The following is a 16,881-nucleotide window of genomic DNA, read 5'->3' as shown; positions in this document are numbered from 1 at the left end:
GTGCACACATCTATAATATTTTTTTCTAGTCGCAGTTGACCATTTTGGTGGCATTCATCTGCCCTGGTACGGTGCAGTGTTGGGGTGGCTGAGTGCAATGCTGGTGTGCTTCTCGGCCGGTACAAAGAGTGGTCTCTGTATTGATTAGGCACCAGTTTATTGGTTGTGAGCCCCCCACACTGTTTGACATTGCTATCTGAGCAGCTTCACATTGCTAGAGCAACCTCTGTCCTCTGTCGTCATCCTTCTGCTGCCTTTGACACAGTGAACCACCAGATCCTCATTTCTCTTTGCTCACATCTTACATGACAGACCGCACCTACTGGTTAACTTGGAGAGGATCTGTCTCAGAATCTTGCCCACTCACAATTGGGGGTCCCTCAGGGTTCAGTCCTGTGTCCCCTTCTTTTTTCTCTGTACACCAACTCTATCGGGTCTGTCATTCATTTGCATGGCTTTTCCTACCACAGCTACGCAGACGACACCCATCTAATTCTCTCCTTTCCCCAGTCTGAAATGCAGGTAGCAGCACGTAGCTCAGCCTTTCTGACTGGCATTTCTTCTTGGATGTCCACATACCACCTGAAACTCAACTTCGACAAGACTGAGCTCCTTTTCCTTCCAGGGAAGGGCTCTCCTACCCAGGACCTTACTATAACAATTGACAACTCTGTGGTAATCCCTACCCAGACTGCTAGGAACCTGGGTTAACACTCAACGACCAACTCTCCCTTACTACCAGCATACCAAAGACAACTGCCACTACCCGATCGTGTACAGTGGGGCAAAAAAGTATTTAGTCAGCCACCAATTGTGCAAGTTCTCCCACTTAAAAAGATGAGAGAGGCCTGTAATTTTCATCATAGGTACACTTCAACTATGAGAGACAAAATGAGAAAAAAAAAAATCCAGAAAATCACATTGTAGGATTTTTAATGAATTTATTTGCAAATTATGGTGGAAAATAAGTATTTGGTCAATAACAAAAGTTAATCTCAATACTTTGTTACCTTTGTTGGCAATGACAGAGGTCAAACGTTTTCTGTAAGTCTTCACAAGGTTTTCACACACTGTTGCTGGTATTTTGGCCCATTCCTCCATGCAGCTCTCCTCTAGAGCAGTGATGTTTTGGGGCTGTCATTGGGCAACACGGACTTTCAACTCCCTCCAAAGATTTTCTATGAGATTGAGATCTGGAGACTGGCTAGGCCACTCCAGGACCTTGAAATGCTTCTTACGAAGCCACTCCTTCCTTGCCTGGGCAATGTGTTTGGGATCATTGTCATGCTGAAAGACCCAGCCATGTTTCATCTTCAATGCCCTTGCTGATGGAAGGAGGTTTTCACTCAAAATCTCACAATACATGGCCCCATTCATCCTTTTCTTTACACAGATCAGTCGTCCTGGTCCCTTTGCAGAAAAACACCCCCATGCTTCACAGTAGGTATGGTGTTCTTTGGATGCAACTCAGCATTCTTCCCCCGCCAAACACGACGAGTTGAGTTTTTACCAAAAAGTTCTATTTTGGTTTCATCTGACCATATGACATTCTCCCAATCCTCTTCTGGATCATCCAAATGCTCTCTAGCAAACTCCAGATGGGCCTGGACATGTACTGGCTTAAGCAGGGGGACACGTCTGGCACTGCAGGATTTGAGTCCCTGGCGGCGTAGTGTGTTACTGATGGTAGCCTTTGTTACTTTGGTATCAGCTCTCTGCAGGTCATTCACTAGGTCCCCCCGTGTGGTTCTGGGATTTTTGCTCACCGTTCTTGTGATCATTTCGACCCCACGGGGTGAGATCTTGCGTGGAGCCCCGGATCGAGGGAGATTATTAGTGGTCTTGTATGTCTTCCATTTTCTTATAATTTCTCCCACAGTTGATTTCTTCACACCAAGCTTTACCTATTGCAGATAACGTTTGCTTTTTTCCCGCTGGACAGAAACTGTTGGGTCTAAGTGGGTGGCAGGATGATCCTCTGGTGGTGGTGTCCCTTTACTGATCCCTTACTAAAGAGCGCTCTGGGTGTCATTTGGATGGTGTGTAGTGTTCACGTGTGGTGTGTAGAATCACCACGCATTCTCATGAACGGGTTCGTATGATATTGTATGAAAACTTAGTCAGACCAATTAATATATCATCCTACGAAATTACAACGACCGCCGGCTGGTCACGTGATGACCGGTCACATTACCGGACAGTTAAGGTGAGCATTATTTACAGAAAAACAAGTTACTGTGAGCCGGGTACCAGGCACAGTGAGGTGCCGGTCCTTTCAGCAGCTGTTGCAGTTGAGTTTAGCCAACAAAAGGTGATTGTCATGCGGTGACGACAGTTAAGTTTAGAAACCAAAAGGGCTAGTTAGGATAAAAAAAAAAGATAGTGGTTTGGATTAAAACACCATTCCCTTTAAGTAGTGTGTTTTGTGGGTGAAAATCTTGAGTTTTTCCCTGGGACACAAACTCCGCTCCTCCACTTGAAAGCCCTGTGTTTTATAACCAACCCATCCACCCTAACCTCCTCCACTATGCAAACCAGAGCGTCATATACAGCTGCAGTCAATGTGGTGCATACAGCAATAAAGATGTAGAATACATACGACTTACTGTACAGTGCATTACTTTTCTATGCAACAGTATATGTATGAATGGTTCATGAGAACAGCCTTAGAATCACAAGCTAAGCCCTGCTCACCTGTCTACCATTTTAAGGAAAGAGAATATATTGTTAATAAAATGTATATCTATTTTTGGAATCACATCTCCAGTTAAGTGTTTTCAAACCTGTGTGACCTTTTTGAATCTCAAAGTGATTTTCCTGGGGTTAAAATTCCCCCAGGTGGCGTTGTCGAAACTACTACAAACTAATCTGCACCACTGCCACGTAAGCAAAGGGGATACAACTACTAAACATGTAACATGAAACAAAAAAAGATTAAGATTTAAACTAATTCTTTTATTTTACCCATTTATGTTGATTTCATTTGCAATATGTATTTCTATTACTTAATACAGCTCTCTGGGTCCATGGACTGCTTCGTTTCCTCTATTCTGGCTGCATAGTGTGTCACTGTCAACAAAACTGAAAATGCATATTGATATGATTCCATCAATAGAATGGATGTTAAGTTCCTATGGACCTTCTTATCAGGTTGAGGGTTATCCATTATTATCCATTCAGCCAGTGAGTGGCCTTTACCTTCATGCTGACCTTTAGAATGTGAGCAGAACAGAGCCAATTACAAACATCACACCAACTCCTCCACACACAGCTCAACATCACTAATGATGCACCAAATGGCTGTAAAAGGCTAAGATTTTTTGGCATGAACCTTTGAAAGTGAAAATGAATCTAATGCAAGAGAACGTGAATGTGTGTGTGTGTGTGTGTGTGTGTGTGTGTGTGTGTGTGTGTGTGCAAGTTCAGAATTGTTCAAGCTTTCAAGTTCAAGTGTGCATGTGTCCCAAATTAAATGCATATTGCTGTTGTCACAGTTTGTTAATTTTAATATGTTGTTCATATGGACAAGCAGACGTGTATGGGAAATCTCAATGTCCATATGTGATCATCACTCGTGGTAAATCACATAAGCAGTATGAGAAACTCCTTTTTGGCTTTTGGATTATTGCTGTAACACCCATGACGATCTCATGTTCTTTGCACATGTTCTTTGTACATGTATGTAAATAAATAAAGAAAAAAAAAACTACTGAATGCTGGCTTCAAAGACCTACACAAAGTCAATGTGGTCAGTGGTCTGTTAGCCATTCATTATCCCAACTTATTCAAATCAAATCACTTTGTTATACAAGATGTTTGGATCCTTGTTGCTAATTTCACTCCTTTGAGTGTCCAAGGAGTTTTTCTTTCAGCCTGTGATTTTGAAAATAATTGTTTTACAGCCACAGAGCCAGCTTTTGTTGCAAGAGCTAAGATTTTCTGGCTCCAGTAACGATAGATGGTGGTGATGGTGAAGACCCAACTTTACTGATTTTTCCGCTTCATAATAAAAGCATTTAAATAACAAAATAACTGGGAACTTTTATTGTGAAAGATTTAAAGGAAATTAAACCTTTTTACAGCCACTGCTTTGTGTACACAGCACTGTATAGCTCTGGCAATGCGAGACTAATACATACAGATAACATAACAGCAGGAATGTTTGTAGTAAATTTGGGTTTTTATAAAACTAAAAATAAGGTTATTCTATACTTGCGGCTGCTTTTTTCAATCAACAGCGTTGCAGAAAGCTGCCAAGAGCTCCAGACAGCCGGGGGTATAAGAGCAGGCAGCGTTGGAACAAAGCCAGAGACACATCACAGACAGGATGATAACTTCCAAAACACACAACGTACTCTCAGTGGTTTCTTTGGCAAGAAAAAAATACTTTGAATGAGTAGTAGTTACGCTCACAGTTGAGTAGACGGTCCTTAATGTGTTCCAGGACACATTCCTGTTCTCACTGCTATAAGAATGTGGTCACATGGGGCCTAAACCACCTCCGAATGTGGTCTGAGTGCTTAGATCTCAATGTGTTGGCCATGACACATGAGTTTTCACCTGTACCTAGAGCCGATCACTCAGATCCAATTTTACAGCCAGGTCAGAACGGGGCATATGAGAAAATGAATGCAGGATCTGCATCATCACCTACATTAATAATGTGGCCATTGCCTGCTTTGTGTCCATATTTGTTACAATGTAGTTTTCAGTAGCGACAGTATGTGTCATGGCCAACCCTCCTAACCTCTCACCTTGTCCAGGTTGTTGTAAAAGTCGGCATTCCCAGCACAGAGATATCGTCCCAGCAGAGTGGCGTGTGTAGTGAAGACCGTTGCCATGGGAATCTTGCGGGAGCGAGAGAGAATAACCCCTGGACCCGCCTGCCACTCGTGGAAATGACCAATGACATTGGGCTTGTCTCCCAGCTGGTCTGTCAACTGGAGAACAAAAGATGCATCTGAGTTGGAAATACAAGTGTTTACCTATAAGTTCATATTGTAACTTAAAGCTGCACCAGGGAATTTCACACGTTTGTAGCCACAAATGGCAGCAGGAGGGAATTGACGGATAAGCAGTGTGCTGAACAGCAGGCTGAACACCAGCTCACCTCTTTGAAGAACCAGGTGATCAGGGATCCCAGGATGAGCGAGTCATTGGCCTCTCGGTCGTGGTAGGGCAGGCCTATCCTGCAGGTTTCCCACAGGTCCCCCTTCCAGCGGTCCAGGTTCCAGGCTGCAGAGCCAATGTCAAACAGGATCACAAAGGGGCTGCCCTCAATCAGCCAGCGGCCAAAATGAACCTGCAACAACAAAGGAAGCCCAGTGAGAGAGGTTTCATTTTAGAAATACATTTTCAAAATCTAATTCCAGTGTGCTTGGGTACACTGAAATCATACTGTGATGAGAGTGCCAATTTGCCAATTTCTTGCTCACACACAGCTTGCTGGAACTTTTCTGGCAAGTAAAAGTGGTAGACAAAGTTTTCAGTGTCTTTACTGAAAGTAGAAATAGAATCCCTTCATGTACTAATTCTTTGGTTGAAGCTTTAGCGCGTAACATTTTGTTATTAATGAACGTCAATGGCTTGAAACGTTACATTCAAGCCATTGCCAAATGAGTTGCTACAAAGCTAATTAAGACTATCAGCTCCACACAACTCTCTCTGGATTTCTCAGTATGACTATGTTCAGAACATTGTGGCGTCCGGCGACTTTCAGGTTATCTTTATGTGGTCAGGCACTGTTGGCTGCTTATGTTCTCTTGAGGTTTGCAGACTTGAAACATGAAATCTGATGTTTCTAACCAATCATGGACTCATAAATTTAGTGATGATTCATTTTATCAGACCAATCAGCTGCCTATACTATAGCACACAGAAATGGTGTATAGCATGTTGGCCATACAGGACTATATAATTTGTCTATTCCCCTGGATCATCAGGGTCTTTGGTTTATGACCACCATCTAGTGGCCAGTTATTGGTGGATAGAGCTAGACTGCATCACCCAGCCAAATAAAGCTGTAGTTTAGCACCTTGGTATTGCATATATGCAAATAGAAAATATCAATAGTAAAAAAACACCAACTTCATAGTACGGAAGAGGATTAGGGCCATTGAATTCTAAGATTAAAATCATCTGAGACAAAAGTCAGAATTCTGATTTAAATCTCAGAATTCTAACTTTATTCTCAGAATTAGGGCTTTCTTTTTTTTTTTTTTTTACTTAAAAATGTTTAGACTTTAAACTCAGAACTCAAATACATTTTTCCCGTGGCCCTAATCCCCTTCCGTATGATAGAATGCTCCCTCTACAATTACTGAGAGAAAACATTGGTAATCTGATTTATTATTAGAAGTAATGGTGTAGCAGTGATGCTAATTAGTATCATATAGTTTTTTTATGGTGCTAGTACAGTAGTAGTTGAAGTGGTTAAAAGCAGTACAGTAGTAGTGGTGGTGGTGTTAGCTGTAGTAGCTAGCATGCTTATACACTTATAAAAAGATGTGAGCTTGTGTACAGCAGTTGTGCTGTGTGAGAAGTTTTGGAAAAATGAACTCCGTTACATTATGTACTTGACAGAAGCTTTTGTCCAAGGTGACTGACAACTCCTCCCCTTCACATACAAACACATGGAGAGCAATTTGAGGTTCATTGCCTTGCTGAAGGATGATAGAAGTTTCAAAAACTCTGCCTATTATTATAAATTGAATCAAATTGAATATCCTCTGTCCCCACCTAGTCAGATGTGCACTGACCCAGCAGCAAGCGCAGCTCAAATCACGTTGTGTCTGAAAGGGCTTTAATGGACAACCCGCTCCAGACTCTGCTATGATTAATATATTTGTTTAACCTGGTTTTCCCACATAAAAAGTTTGAAAAAACTCTGAAAAGGGGCACACCTACTCTCTCTCCCTCATTTATATATTGCTTTTATTGTCGGGGCTAATCACACCCCTGGCTTCTCTTTTGATATCCCTTTGTTTAGCATAGCTTGCTGGTTTCGCCTTAGCATTATGCTAATGTTGACAGGTGAGGTTCTTTAGTCTGGGATGTTTGACTTTTCCCTGGCTGTCTAAATTCATTTTTTGAGACCGTCATTGGTACCTTGCAGTTTCAAGGCTGAAATGCTCAGCCATGGCGTTGACTGCATATTTCGCTCATGTTATCATATAAAAAATGTTAAAAAGATTAAATACTTGGTTTTCATTGGAGGGGGTCTTTAAATGATATTAAAACTAAGACAGCACTCCCCATTTCCTGAAACAAGTTAGACATAAGACAATTTGTCGCTCTCCCACCTGGCAGCCATTGTGGATGAGAGCGTCCATGGCCTTCCTGATGGCGGGGTTTGGTGGCTCGCAGGCCTCCACCTGGGTCTTAAAGTTGTGTTCAAAGTAGGGTCCCATCATGTAGTAGTTCTCCCCCCATTCATCCACTGTGATCTTGGCTTTGGTCTGGATCACTGTGTAGATTCCTCCAACTGCAGGTTCACAATCAGTGAATGGAAAAGACAACTCTGAAGTTGTGTTTTTTAACTTCTTCTCAAGATAAAATTCATGCAGATTCACATTTGGGACCCTGTTCTACCTTTTTTTTGACAGTTAAACTGACATGTGCACATCAATATTTGGTTGTGTCCCATTCTTCTTAATATGAGAAGTGGCTTTACTAAACCATTGTCTGTTATGTATTTGTTATGATGCTTTTAGCAAACTGATTCATATTTCAGGTGTGGGCCCTTGATCCATATGAAGTCAGAAAGCTCAGTGACATGGGCTGCTTTTCAATAGTGGTTCAACACGCCCTCATTCACTTCCCCTAAGCACTTCGGGGTAATCCCCGCCGCCATCTTAAGTGTCGTTCCAATTGTCTGAAAAACTGAAGTGAACTTGGTGAGATCGACCCTCAGAGGGCTGAGGGAGCGAGTTAACAACGATGGTCACTCCAGAGGTGGATATCACCCAAAATGCATTGCAGTTATGCATTTGGTGCAAGAAAATACATCATGGTTATGTGGCAGTAATGTACAACTGCTAAAACTCTGGTTGCTGACCACATAAGGAGAAGATGAATAAATTCATTTAAACTTTTTAGTGTCCTCATTGTTAGCTTGATATTTTACTGCACCATGTAATATAACTAATGTCAATTAATATTTTAATTGACACCTCTGGCTCTACAATGCCACTGTACTTAATCTGCTGTTCTGCTCTTTTTATCTTAATTCTTACTCTCTTATTTTTAATACATTCTGTGTGTGTGTGTGTGTGTGTGTGTGTGTGTGTATATACACACACACACACACACACACACACACACACACACATATATCTATACTTATATTTGTGCTGTTTAACCTGTTTGTTTAACTTATTTTAGAGAATGTGTGACGTGCACCAACAACACCAAAACTAATTCCTTGTATGTGTAAAAAACGTACTTGGCAATAAAGCTTTTCTGATTCGGATTCTGATTTATTTTATACGTTGTATTTACTAGATAGTTGTATGTGTGATTTCTTTACTTCACAAACTTTAATAGATATATGGATATAATACTTTAAACATTATGTTGTAATGTAATGTACACATGGGCGATTTGCGACCCTTTTTAGGGGGGTAAGCCCCCTTAAATTTCATCTCAGCCCCCCTAAAAATTACAATAATAAAAAAAACTATTTTTTTAAATCAATTTTGGTATATCAAGTGAGAGTTTGTGAACTTGTCTGTTAGTGACAGAGGACAAACAACTACAGGTTCAAAGGGCTTGAAACAGGTTTAATATCCTGTGTGTCTGTCACTGATGCTATGCACCTGTAACCCCGTCAAGGAAAGGGTTAACAGAAACGTAGTTTGAGCCAATCAGAGGAGGTTGTGTCAGACTCCGTCCTTTGGCTGAGTCTCTATCTGATCATTCAGAGAGAGAGCAGGAGACGGTTGTGAAGTTTAACGTTGGTAGTCCCCAGAGAAGAAGTTGGTCATTTCATGGTGAAGATTAGATACAATTGCTGAATGTTAGAACATTGTGTTACTGTGACTTATAAAATGTCCGGTTTAGTTAAAAACGTTAACTGATGTCGTTGTTCAGTAGCTAGCTCAGAGATTATCAGATAATTAAATTACTGATTTAGCGGGGGGGGGGGGGGGCACACTGTATCCGTGTCACATTCTCATTAGGGAATCTGCGGATGGCTACTATAATGGCTACTTACTTAGTAAGCGTATCATCAATGTAAATTAAATGGGTTTTTTGTACGAATAGGCCAATTCATCTTTACAATACAATATGTTGGATTCATGGTGATGTATATTTTTAGACATTTTAATTTAAAAAAAACTTTCAAATAATATACATCAAACTATATTTTGGCGGCGCCCCTGCAGTAACTCTGAGGACCCCCTAGGGGTCACAGACCCCCTGTTGAAGATCTCTGATTTAGTGCATAACTTTTTGATATTATTACTAATTACTAATAATTACTATTTGATATTAACATTCAAGCCATTGCCAAATGAGTTGCTACAAAGCTAATTAAGACTATCAGCTCCACACGACTCTCTCTGGATTTCTCAGTATGACTATGTTCAGAAGATTGTATCGTCTGGTGACTTTCCCGCGCAGAAACTCAAGACATGAAGATAATGACCTCTTCTAAGGAGTCCATCGTGTTTTTTTAATCCTCCGTGTCCTCCTCGGCTACTAGCAACTGCATGGAGGAGGGATGGGGGTGGTGCGCGATCACGGAAGGCTTGTATAATGTGGACACGCCGACAGTTTTGTTGTCATTCCTTAGAATTACTCATGGGGGAGACAGAAACTACGCACTATAGCTTTAAAATACTCTTTTATTAAACCTAAATGCTCAAAGGGTCTCCAGTAATCCTGAGGTTGATACTGGGCTATTTAATGTAGTTTGTCGAACACAAACCAAATTTTCTATTTTGCAACAGGCCAGAACATGTGGAAGTGTTTTTCCCAGTCTCTCACGTGGAACAAAAAGACAAATATTGATTATGAACGGCCATCAACAATCAGTGAGCCCATAATGACGTCTAAACTGCATCAGAGAGCAGGCGTTACATAACAGCTGAGGGCAGAGAAAACAGCAGAATGGCCAATAACCTTTAACTGTTTGACAACATGACCATGTACTGCATAGAAGCAGAAGATCTCACTTAGACTTACAGTATATTCACGACTGTGAAAAAGATTGCACAGATATTCAACATGCAGATTCATGCAGGTTTTACTGATGCAAGGGCTGCAGTTGCTGTCAAGTCAAAATGAAAGTTTACAGGAAAGAAGGGCATTTTAGAAATACTTTAGAGGTTATGACTCTTCATGGGGTTTTCTGGATAAGAAGGGTTTTGGTTGGTTTTACTGTTTTTGGTTGTAAAAATGAATTGTTAAAGCTTTAGTGCGGAACTATTTTATATTAATGAACGTCAGTTACATTCAAGCCGTTGCCAAATGAGTTGCTACAAAGCTAATTAAGACTATCAGCTCCACACGACACTCTCTGGATTTCTCAGTAGGACTATGTTCAGAAGATTGTGTTGTGCGCAGAAACTCGAGTGAAGATAACGACCTCTTCTGAAGAGTCCATCATGTTTTTTTAATCCTCCGTGTCCTCCTTGGTTACTAGCAACTGGATGGAGGAGGAGGGGGGGGTGAAGCGCAATTACTTAACGTGCCACAGGGTTGTCATTTCTTAGAATTTCTCATGGGGGGTGACAGAAACTACGCACTATAGCTTTCATTTTGTTTTAGTAATAAGATATGGTATCTATGACAGTTGTCTTTCAACCAAACCATTACAAAATGCCAGAGGTGGAAAGTAATGAATAACAATTACTCACATTACTGTAACTGAGTAGTTTCTTTGTGTACTTTTACTTTTTATAGTAGTTTTTAAAATCTGTAATCTTACTTTTACTTAGGTATGTCTTTTTGTTTGAAGTATTGTACTTTTCTAAATTTTTAAATCACATTTGTAACTGAGTAAAAAGCATTGCTTTGGCAAAGTATCTGTTAACAAATTAAAATCAAAATGGTTTTTGACGCTTTTTTGAGATTTGGGGCTTTATCAGCCTTTATCAAATCACAAAAGACTGATTTAATTTAATGAGTAGAATAAGTATAAATATATTAAATAAGTATCAATATAAAAACTCTGAGTAACCTTTAAATGAGCTACTTTTTACTTGAGTAGATTTTTTAAACCGGTCATTTTTAATACAGTAATAGTATGTTTACTTAAGTAGAATGTTTGTGTACTCTTTCCACCTCTGCAAAATGGTTATACTCCGTTAGGCCTTATACACCACAGGATACTGTATTAGACATATTGGTGCCAAAATCAACATTTCATGTAGTCACTGACATGACCGACCATTTCCACACCTGATTTGCCTAAATTGAAATTTACACATAGTTACAAAACCTCTACATTCCCCAGAGTACAGAGATCATGACCTCAGCATCCTCTGTAGTACGGCTCTGTCTCTGTCTCAGTCAAGACTAAAGTCAAGTCAACCATTAGAAATGGTGACACAGGGTGACACACTGTCACCAACAAGCATATTTTGACCCTTCTTGTCCAGGAATTAATATATCCAGTTTGTTCAGTGTCAAATTTGTTCACGTTTGTGCCTTTGATTTTATACATGCCAGGCCAAGGCTAAAACGGCCAAAGTAAAAGCTGTTCCTCTTTCACAACGTATCTGCAGTTTAATGTTTAACTCTTCAGAGGGAACAGGCTCTGTCTCCATGCTCACTGGATTTCAACATTTGCTCTCTCAGGGGTTAAGAGGCACAGTTTTACACAGAAATAATACAAATACTGCCAGACTTTTGAAGTGCTAAGTTATAAGCATCAGTAGACATATTTGATTTATTACTTTTAATGAAATGCTTTGTATGGAATTATTATTTAACAGTTGTTATGCATTTAGAGGAATCTTTCTTGCCAAAGTCGATGAATGTTTTCACTTGATTATGACGGATTTTGATCCAAAATGGATTCAAATAGTTGAGATTAGTTTGCCGCAGGTGCTTTAAGTATTGTTAAGTATAGTTTTGCAATACTTTGTAGAGCTCCAAAGATTAATCGATTAGTTGTCAACTTTTAAATGAAACGCTAACTATTTTGATTAATAAATCTGCTGAGTACATTTCTTTGAAAGAAATTTCTGATTCCAGCTTCTTAAATGTGATTTTGTTTTCTAGTTTCTTCTCTCCTCTGTGACAGTAAACTGAATATCTTTGAGTTGTGGACAAAACAAGACATTTGAGGACGTCATCTTGGGCTTTAGGAAACACTGATCCACATTTTTATGCCATTTTCTGACATTTTAGAGACCAAATAACTAATCAAATAATTGAGAAAATAATAGACAGATTAATCGACAATGAAAATAATCGTTAGTTGCAGCCCTAATACTTTGAAAGAAAGGATTGAATGCATGCTTACTGCATGGATACATTATTTCAAATATCTGATTTCTTTTGGAAATGAAAGCATTATAACACTTCTGATCTGACCTTTGTTGGTGACCTCCCAGGCCACCTCAAAGAGCAGCAGGTCCTCCACAGGCAGCTCATCTTCCTCCCAGGCCGGCAGCACCCCGCTCAGGGACGTCATGGACAGGGAACGGGACAGCGGCATCTTAAAATGTCTGCAGGTCAGACAGACACCAGCTGGAATTTAGAACTGTGACAGTCTGTAGATAAATCCTTTAAACAGGCCTGAGCTCAGCTGGGACAGTCCTCCAGGACAAGATAATAGAGACTGATGGGAGCAAAGGGCTTCCACCACAACTACTATGGCTGAGCCAGCCAGCCAGCAGGACGGACACACACACACACACACACACACACACACACACACACACACACACACACACACACACACACACATATCTGGGTGAAAGGTTTGGTAAAGTTGTTGCTGGGCTGAACTGAATGGGATTGTGAAATGTAAATGAATGAAACTAGGTCTCGGGACTGGACGGAATGCTATTATGTTCTCAAAGAATGTCACTATGGCAGTGTATCCAATCATGAATTTACAGTAAGCATCAGTACTGGACTGTTGGCTACATTACTTAGCTTTTCATTTTTCTGTGTTTAGTTTATTTGACAGGGACAGTGCTTGTTGATCAGTGGAAACTGTAAATGAGCCAGTGATAGCCTGTAAGGTTATAGTAGCACGTCTCACTGCCCTCAGCACATAGCAAAGCCAAGACAAGCAACAGTCTTTCTTTTGACTGCTCACACACTTTAAACATAAACTTACAGCCTTACATTCCATGGCGCATGGTCCCATTGCTCAAATTTTCTAACAAAGAACAAACAAAAAATCTCTCACAGTCCCGTGTGCTGACTCAGTGGTGTGTGGTAGTCCTCCGAAGGTCCAGCACGCTACTGCATATAAAGTGAGAGTGTAATTAGTCCAACAACAATCAGCTGAGACAAATAACGCACCTGGCACTGCTCTCATGAGCTATCCCCACACTTCTCTCCACTGCAGCTGATTGCAGACCACGCCCACCCGCACAGTTATATGCTAACAAGGCTCTGAATTTCTGAATTTGTACGTTGTACGTTTTTAATGGCACAATTACAATAAAGACATTCTATTCCATTCTATTCTATTTTCATCTGTTATCCCTGGCCAGATATTACAGGTTTTTGCATCGGGCAATACTGAAAACACTTTTTCAAAACTCTTCATTTGGTGGCCAATCTCACCTCCAAAACTCACTCAAACCACCAAACCACTCCATACATGTCTCAGAATCAGCTCAGAGGACCAAAACACTGGCAACACCTCTCACTCAGAAAGCAAACATCGTCACTCATTACACACTGACCTAAGAAACGTAAACAATGGGAGCATTACATCAATTATGAACTTCATCTTTGAAGTTTGCATGATTTTTAACAATATCAGTATTTCATTATATAGTAAGAATCACACCTTTTCATTTGACAGTACTAAAGTTTAAGAAACAAGAATGAATCAGAAACTTGCTTTAATGTCCTTTATTTTTTCTATATCTTTGCATATAGAAATTTACTTACAAAAAAATAACTCATGGAATTCCAGGGCTGCAATAATAATTACACAAAAACATCAACTACATCCATCCATCCATCCATCTTCGTCCGCTTATCCGGGGTCGGGTTGCGGGGGCAGCAGTTCCAGCAGGGGACCCCAAACTTCCCTTTCCCGAGCCACATTAACCAGCTCCGACTGGGGGATCCCGAGGCGTTCCCAGGCCAGGTTGGAGATATAATCCCTCCACCTAGTCCTGGGTCTTCAAAAACTCTATGAGTGACCAAGGTAGAGATGGAGTGACCCTGCCCGGAGGAAGCCCGGGGCCCCCGTCTGGAGCCAGGCCCAGATGGAGGGCTTGTCAGCGAGCGTCTGGTGGCCGGGTTTGCCACGGAGCCCGGTCGGGCACAGCCCGAAAAAGCTACGTGGCACCTATCTCTCCATCCCATTGGCCCACCACCTGTGGGAGGAACCGCTGGGGTCGGGTGCGCTGCCATATGGGTGGCACTACATGTGTAGTATAATGACTCATACTGTGCAGTACTGTGTGGATTTTTGGCCTCAAGTTCTCATCAACATCACAATGAAATCAGCTGTTTGGAATGATTATTACTTCGTTTTATTATAAATATTCTGCTAAGATTTTCCATATATTTAAATCTAATCCTGCTGAAATGCACAAAATTGGCATCAATCTGTTTTGAATGTGTTTTTTACAGGGTTTTTTTTTTACAACTGCTTACACACAAAATATTTACATGTCACATCCTTTTTTGAAACCTCAAAGAGCAAAACTACACACCAAATCTCCAAAACCATAAGCTATTTCTCAGCTTTTCACTCAGTTTTCAATTGCATAAAACACACAGACAATTCTCTACCTAAGACACAAACATCTGACAGGAAGTTACTTGCTCTTTTTTTCCAAACACAACCAATCAAAATGCTACACTTATTCACACACACACACACACACACACACACACACTCCTCACATGTGCAAACACTAACTGCTTTAGTAAAGGTCAAAGGTCAGATTACCTGTTTTGAACATTGGATGCCAACAATGGACAGAGAGCTAGGGGAGGAAGAGGGAGAGGCAGGGGACGACAACGAGGACAAATTTAAGGAGGAAGAGTTGGAAGAAGAAGAGGAGGAGGAGGAGGAGGAGGGGGGCAAATAAGAGAAGGAAGGAGGGCCATCTCTGATAAGATCAGGGCCACATTTATTGATCACTGGTGATTCTCCCACCCTAAAAATAGCATAAAATGAAATAACTTATACAATTCATATACACACCCTAATATATAAAATAAATATGAAAGAAATATGGGGAGAGAGCAAGAAAGGGGGTGATATTAGAGGATGCTGCAGTTGCATGGTTTGCATCAGACCAGACTACCAGGCCAGGGAGACTACTTTTGTTGTTGCGGTCCTATGGAGCCCTCTGGCTTGTCATACGTGTGGTGCAACGATGTCTAAAATTCTTTTTTCCCATGAGAGAATATCAAAAATGATATGACCACAGACATTTTGTGGAAAACTGAGAATTGAATACAACTTGAATATAAAAACAATAGTTTATTAATGAAAGAATTCATGTTTTGCTGGCAACTGGCACAAAGTAAGTTAGAATATTCTTGAATTACATATTCTCAGAAATATTCTATATCAATATTCTCAATCTTTAATTTCATATTTATTCAATGTTCTCATGATCTATTTCCTGAACCTTAGATTCCTGGTGATTTTGACATTTGCCCAGAAAATAATTCACTTATAAGAGTGGAATAATTAACACATGTATACAAAATTGCGATATTGCAATACATGTTAAAAATGTTTACAGTAGACATAGATCATCATCATCACCATTACAGTCATCAGCAGCACTGTTGTCATCATCAGCATCTCTAATTATCCTGGTTCATCATCATAGTCATCATCATCATCGTCAACATCATCATCATCATCATCGTCATCATCATCATCATCAATTATCATCATCATCATCGTCATCATCATCGTCATCATCATCATCATCATCGTCGTCGTCGTCATCGTCATCATCATCATCATCATCATCATCATCATCATCGTCATCGTCATCATCATTGTCATCATCGTCATCATCGTCATCATCATCATCATCGTCATCATCGTCATCGTCATCATCATCGTCAACATCATCATCATCATCATCATCATCATCATCATCATCAATCATCGTCATCGTCATCATCATCGTCATCATCATCATCATCGTCATCGTCGTCATCGTCATCGTCAACATCGTCATCGTCATCGTCATCATCATCGTCATCATCATCATCATCATTGTCATCATCATCATCGTCGTTATCATCATCGTCGTCATCATACACCTTGGGACCCATCATTGATACAAACTGTGAAGCTGTGTGCCAAACGGGTCAACAGCACTTATATTGATAAAGGAAACTCGTTTTTTCATATTAATCCATAATATATGTGTAATATATATAATGACCATGTTTATCATGCTTTTATTGAGTCAATCCTGTCCTTTTCTTTTGTGTCATGGTTGGGTCACACATCCTTAAAGGAGATGAATCCAACCCTTATAGAACTGGCTCAGGTTTGCCTTGCACCAGCTCTTAATTATGCTGTTATAGTTTTAGACTGCCGGGGGACTTCCTTTGACACACTGAGCTCCTCTCTCCTCTCTCTTTCCATCTGTGTGCATCCATGTCCCAGAAATGCTTGTTACTAACTTAGCTCTGGGGAGCTTATTCCCCGGAGTCCTTGTGCTATCTCGCATCGCAGTTTTACTGGGATAA

General features: G+C 40.5%; 1 protein-coding gene across 3 annotated transcripts in view; it reads right to left on the bottom strand.

The window, feature by feature from the left end:
• gys2 (glycogen synthase 2) overlaps positions 1-12,685 on the bottom strand; it is a 29,092-nt gene extending 16,407 nt beyond the window's left edge. For 2 of the 3 annotated variants that reach the window (XM_078242562.1, XM_078242563.1), the window contains exons 1-4: positions 12,547-12,670; positions 7,302-7,483; positions 5,111-5,302; positions 4,755-4,940 (exon numbers count right to left, since the gene is read on the bottom strand). In XM_078242562.1, coding sequence (XP_078098688.1) covers positions 4,755-4,940; positions 5,111-5,302; positions 7,302-7,483; positions 12,547-12,670 — 684 coding nt within the window. Of the gene's footprint in view, positions 1-4,754; positions 4,941-5,110; positions 5,303-7,301; positions 7,484-12,546 lie in introns of all 3 variants that reach the window. The other variant, XM_078242564.1, reaches the window with a different exon arrangement.
• Between the last annotated feature and the right edge of the window lie 4,196 nt (positions 12,686-16,881).

The sequence above is a fragment of the Sander vitreus genome, chromosome 23 (assembly GCF_031162955.1).
Source record: "Sander vitreus isolate 19-12246 chromosome 23, sanVit1, whole genome shotgun sequence".
NCBI classification, from domain to species: Eukaryota; Metazoa; Chordata; class Actinopteri; order Perciformes; family Percidae; genus Sander; species Sander vitreus.
Note: the sequence above shows the minus strand (reverse complement) of the source record. Positions and strands in the feature narration are given on the sequence as shown.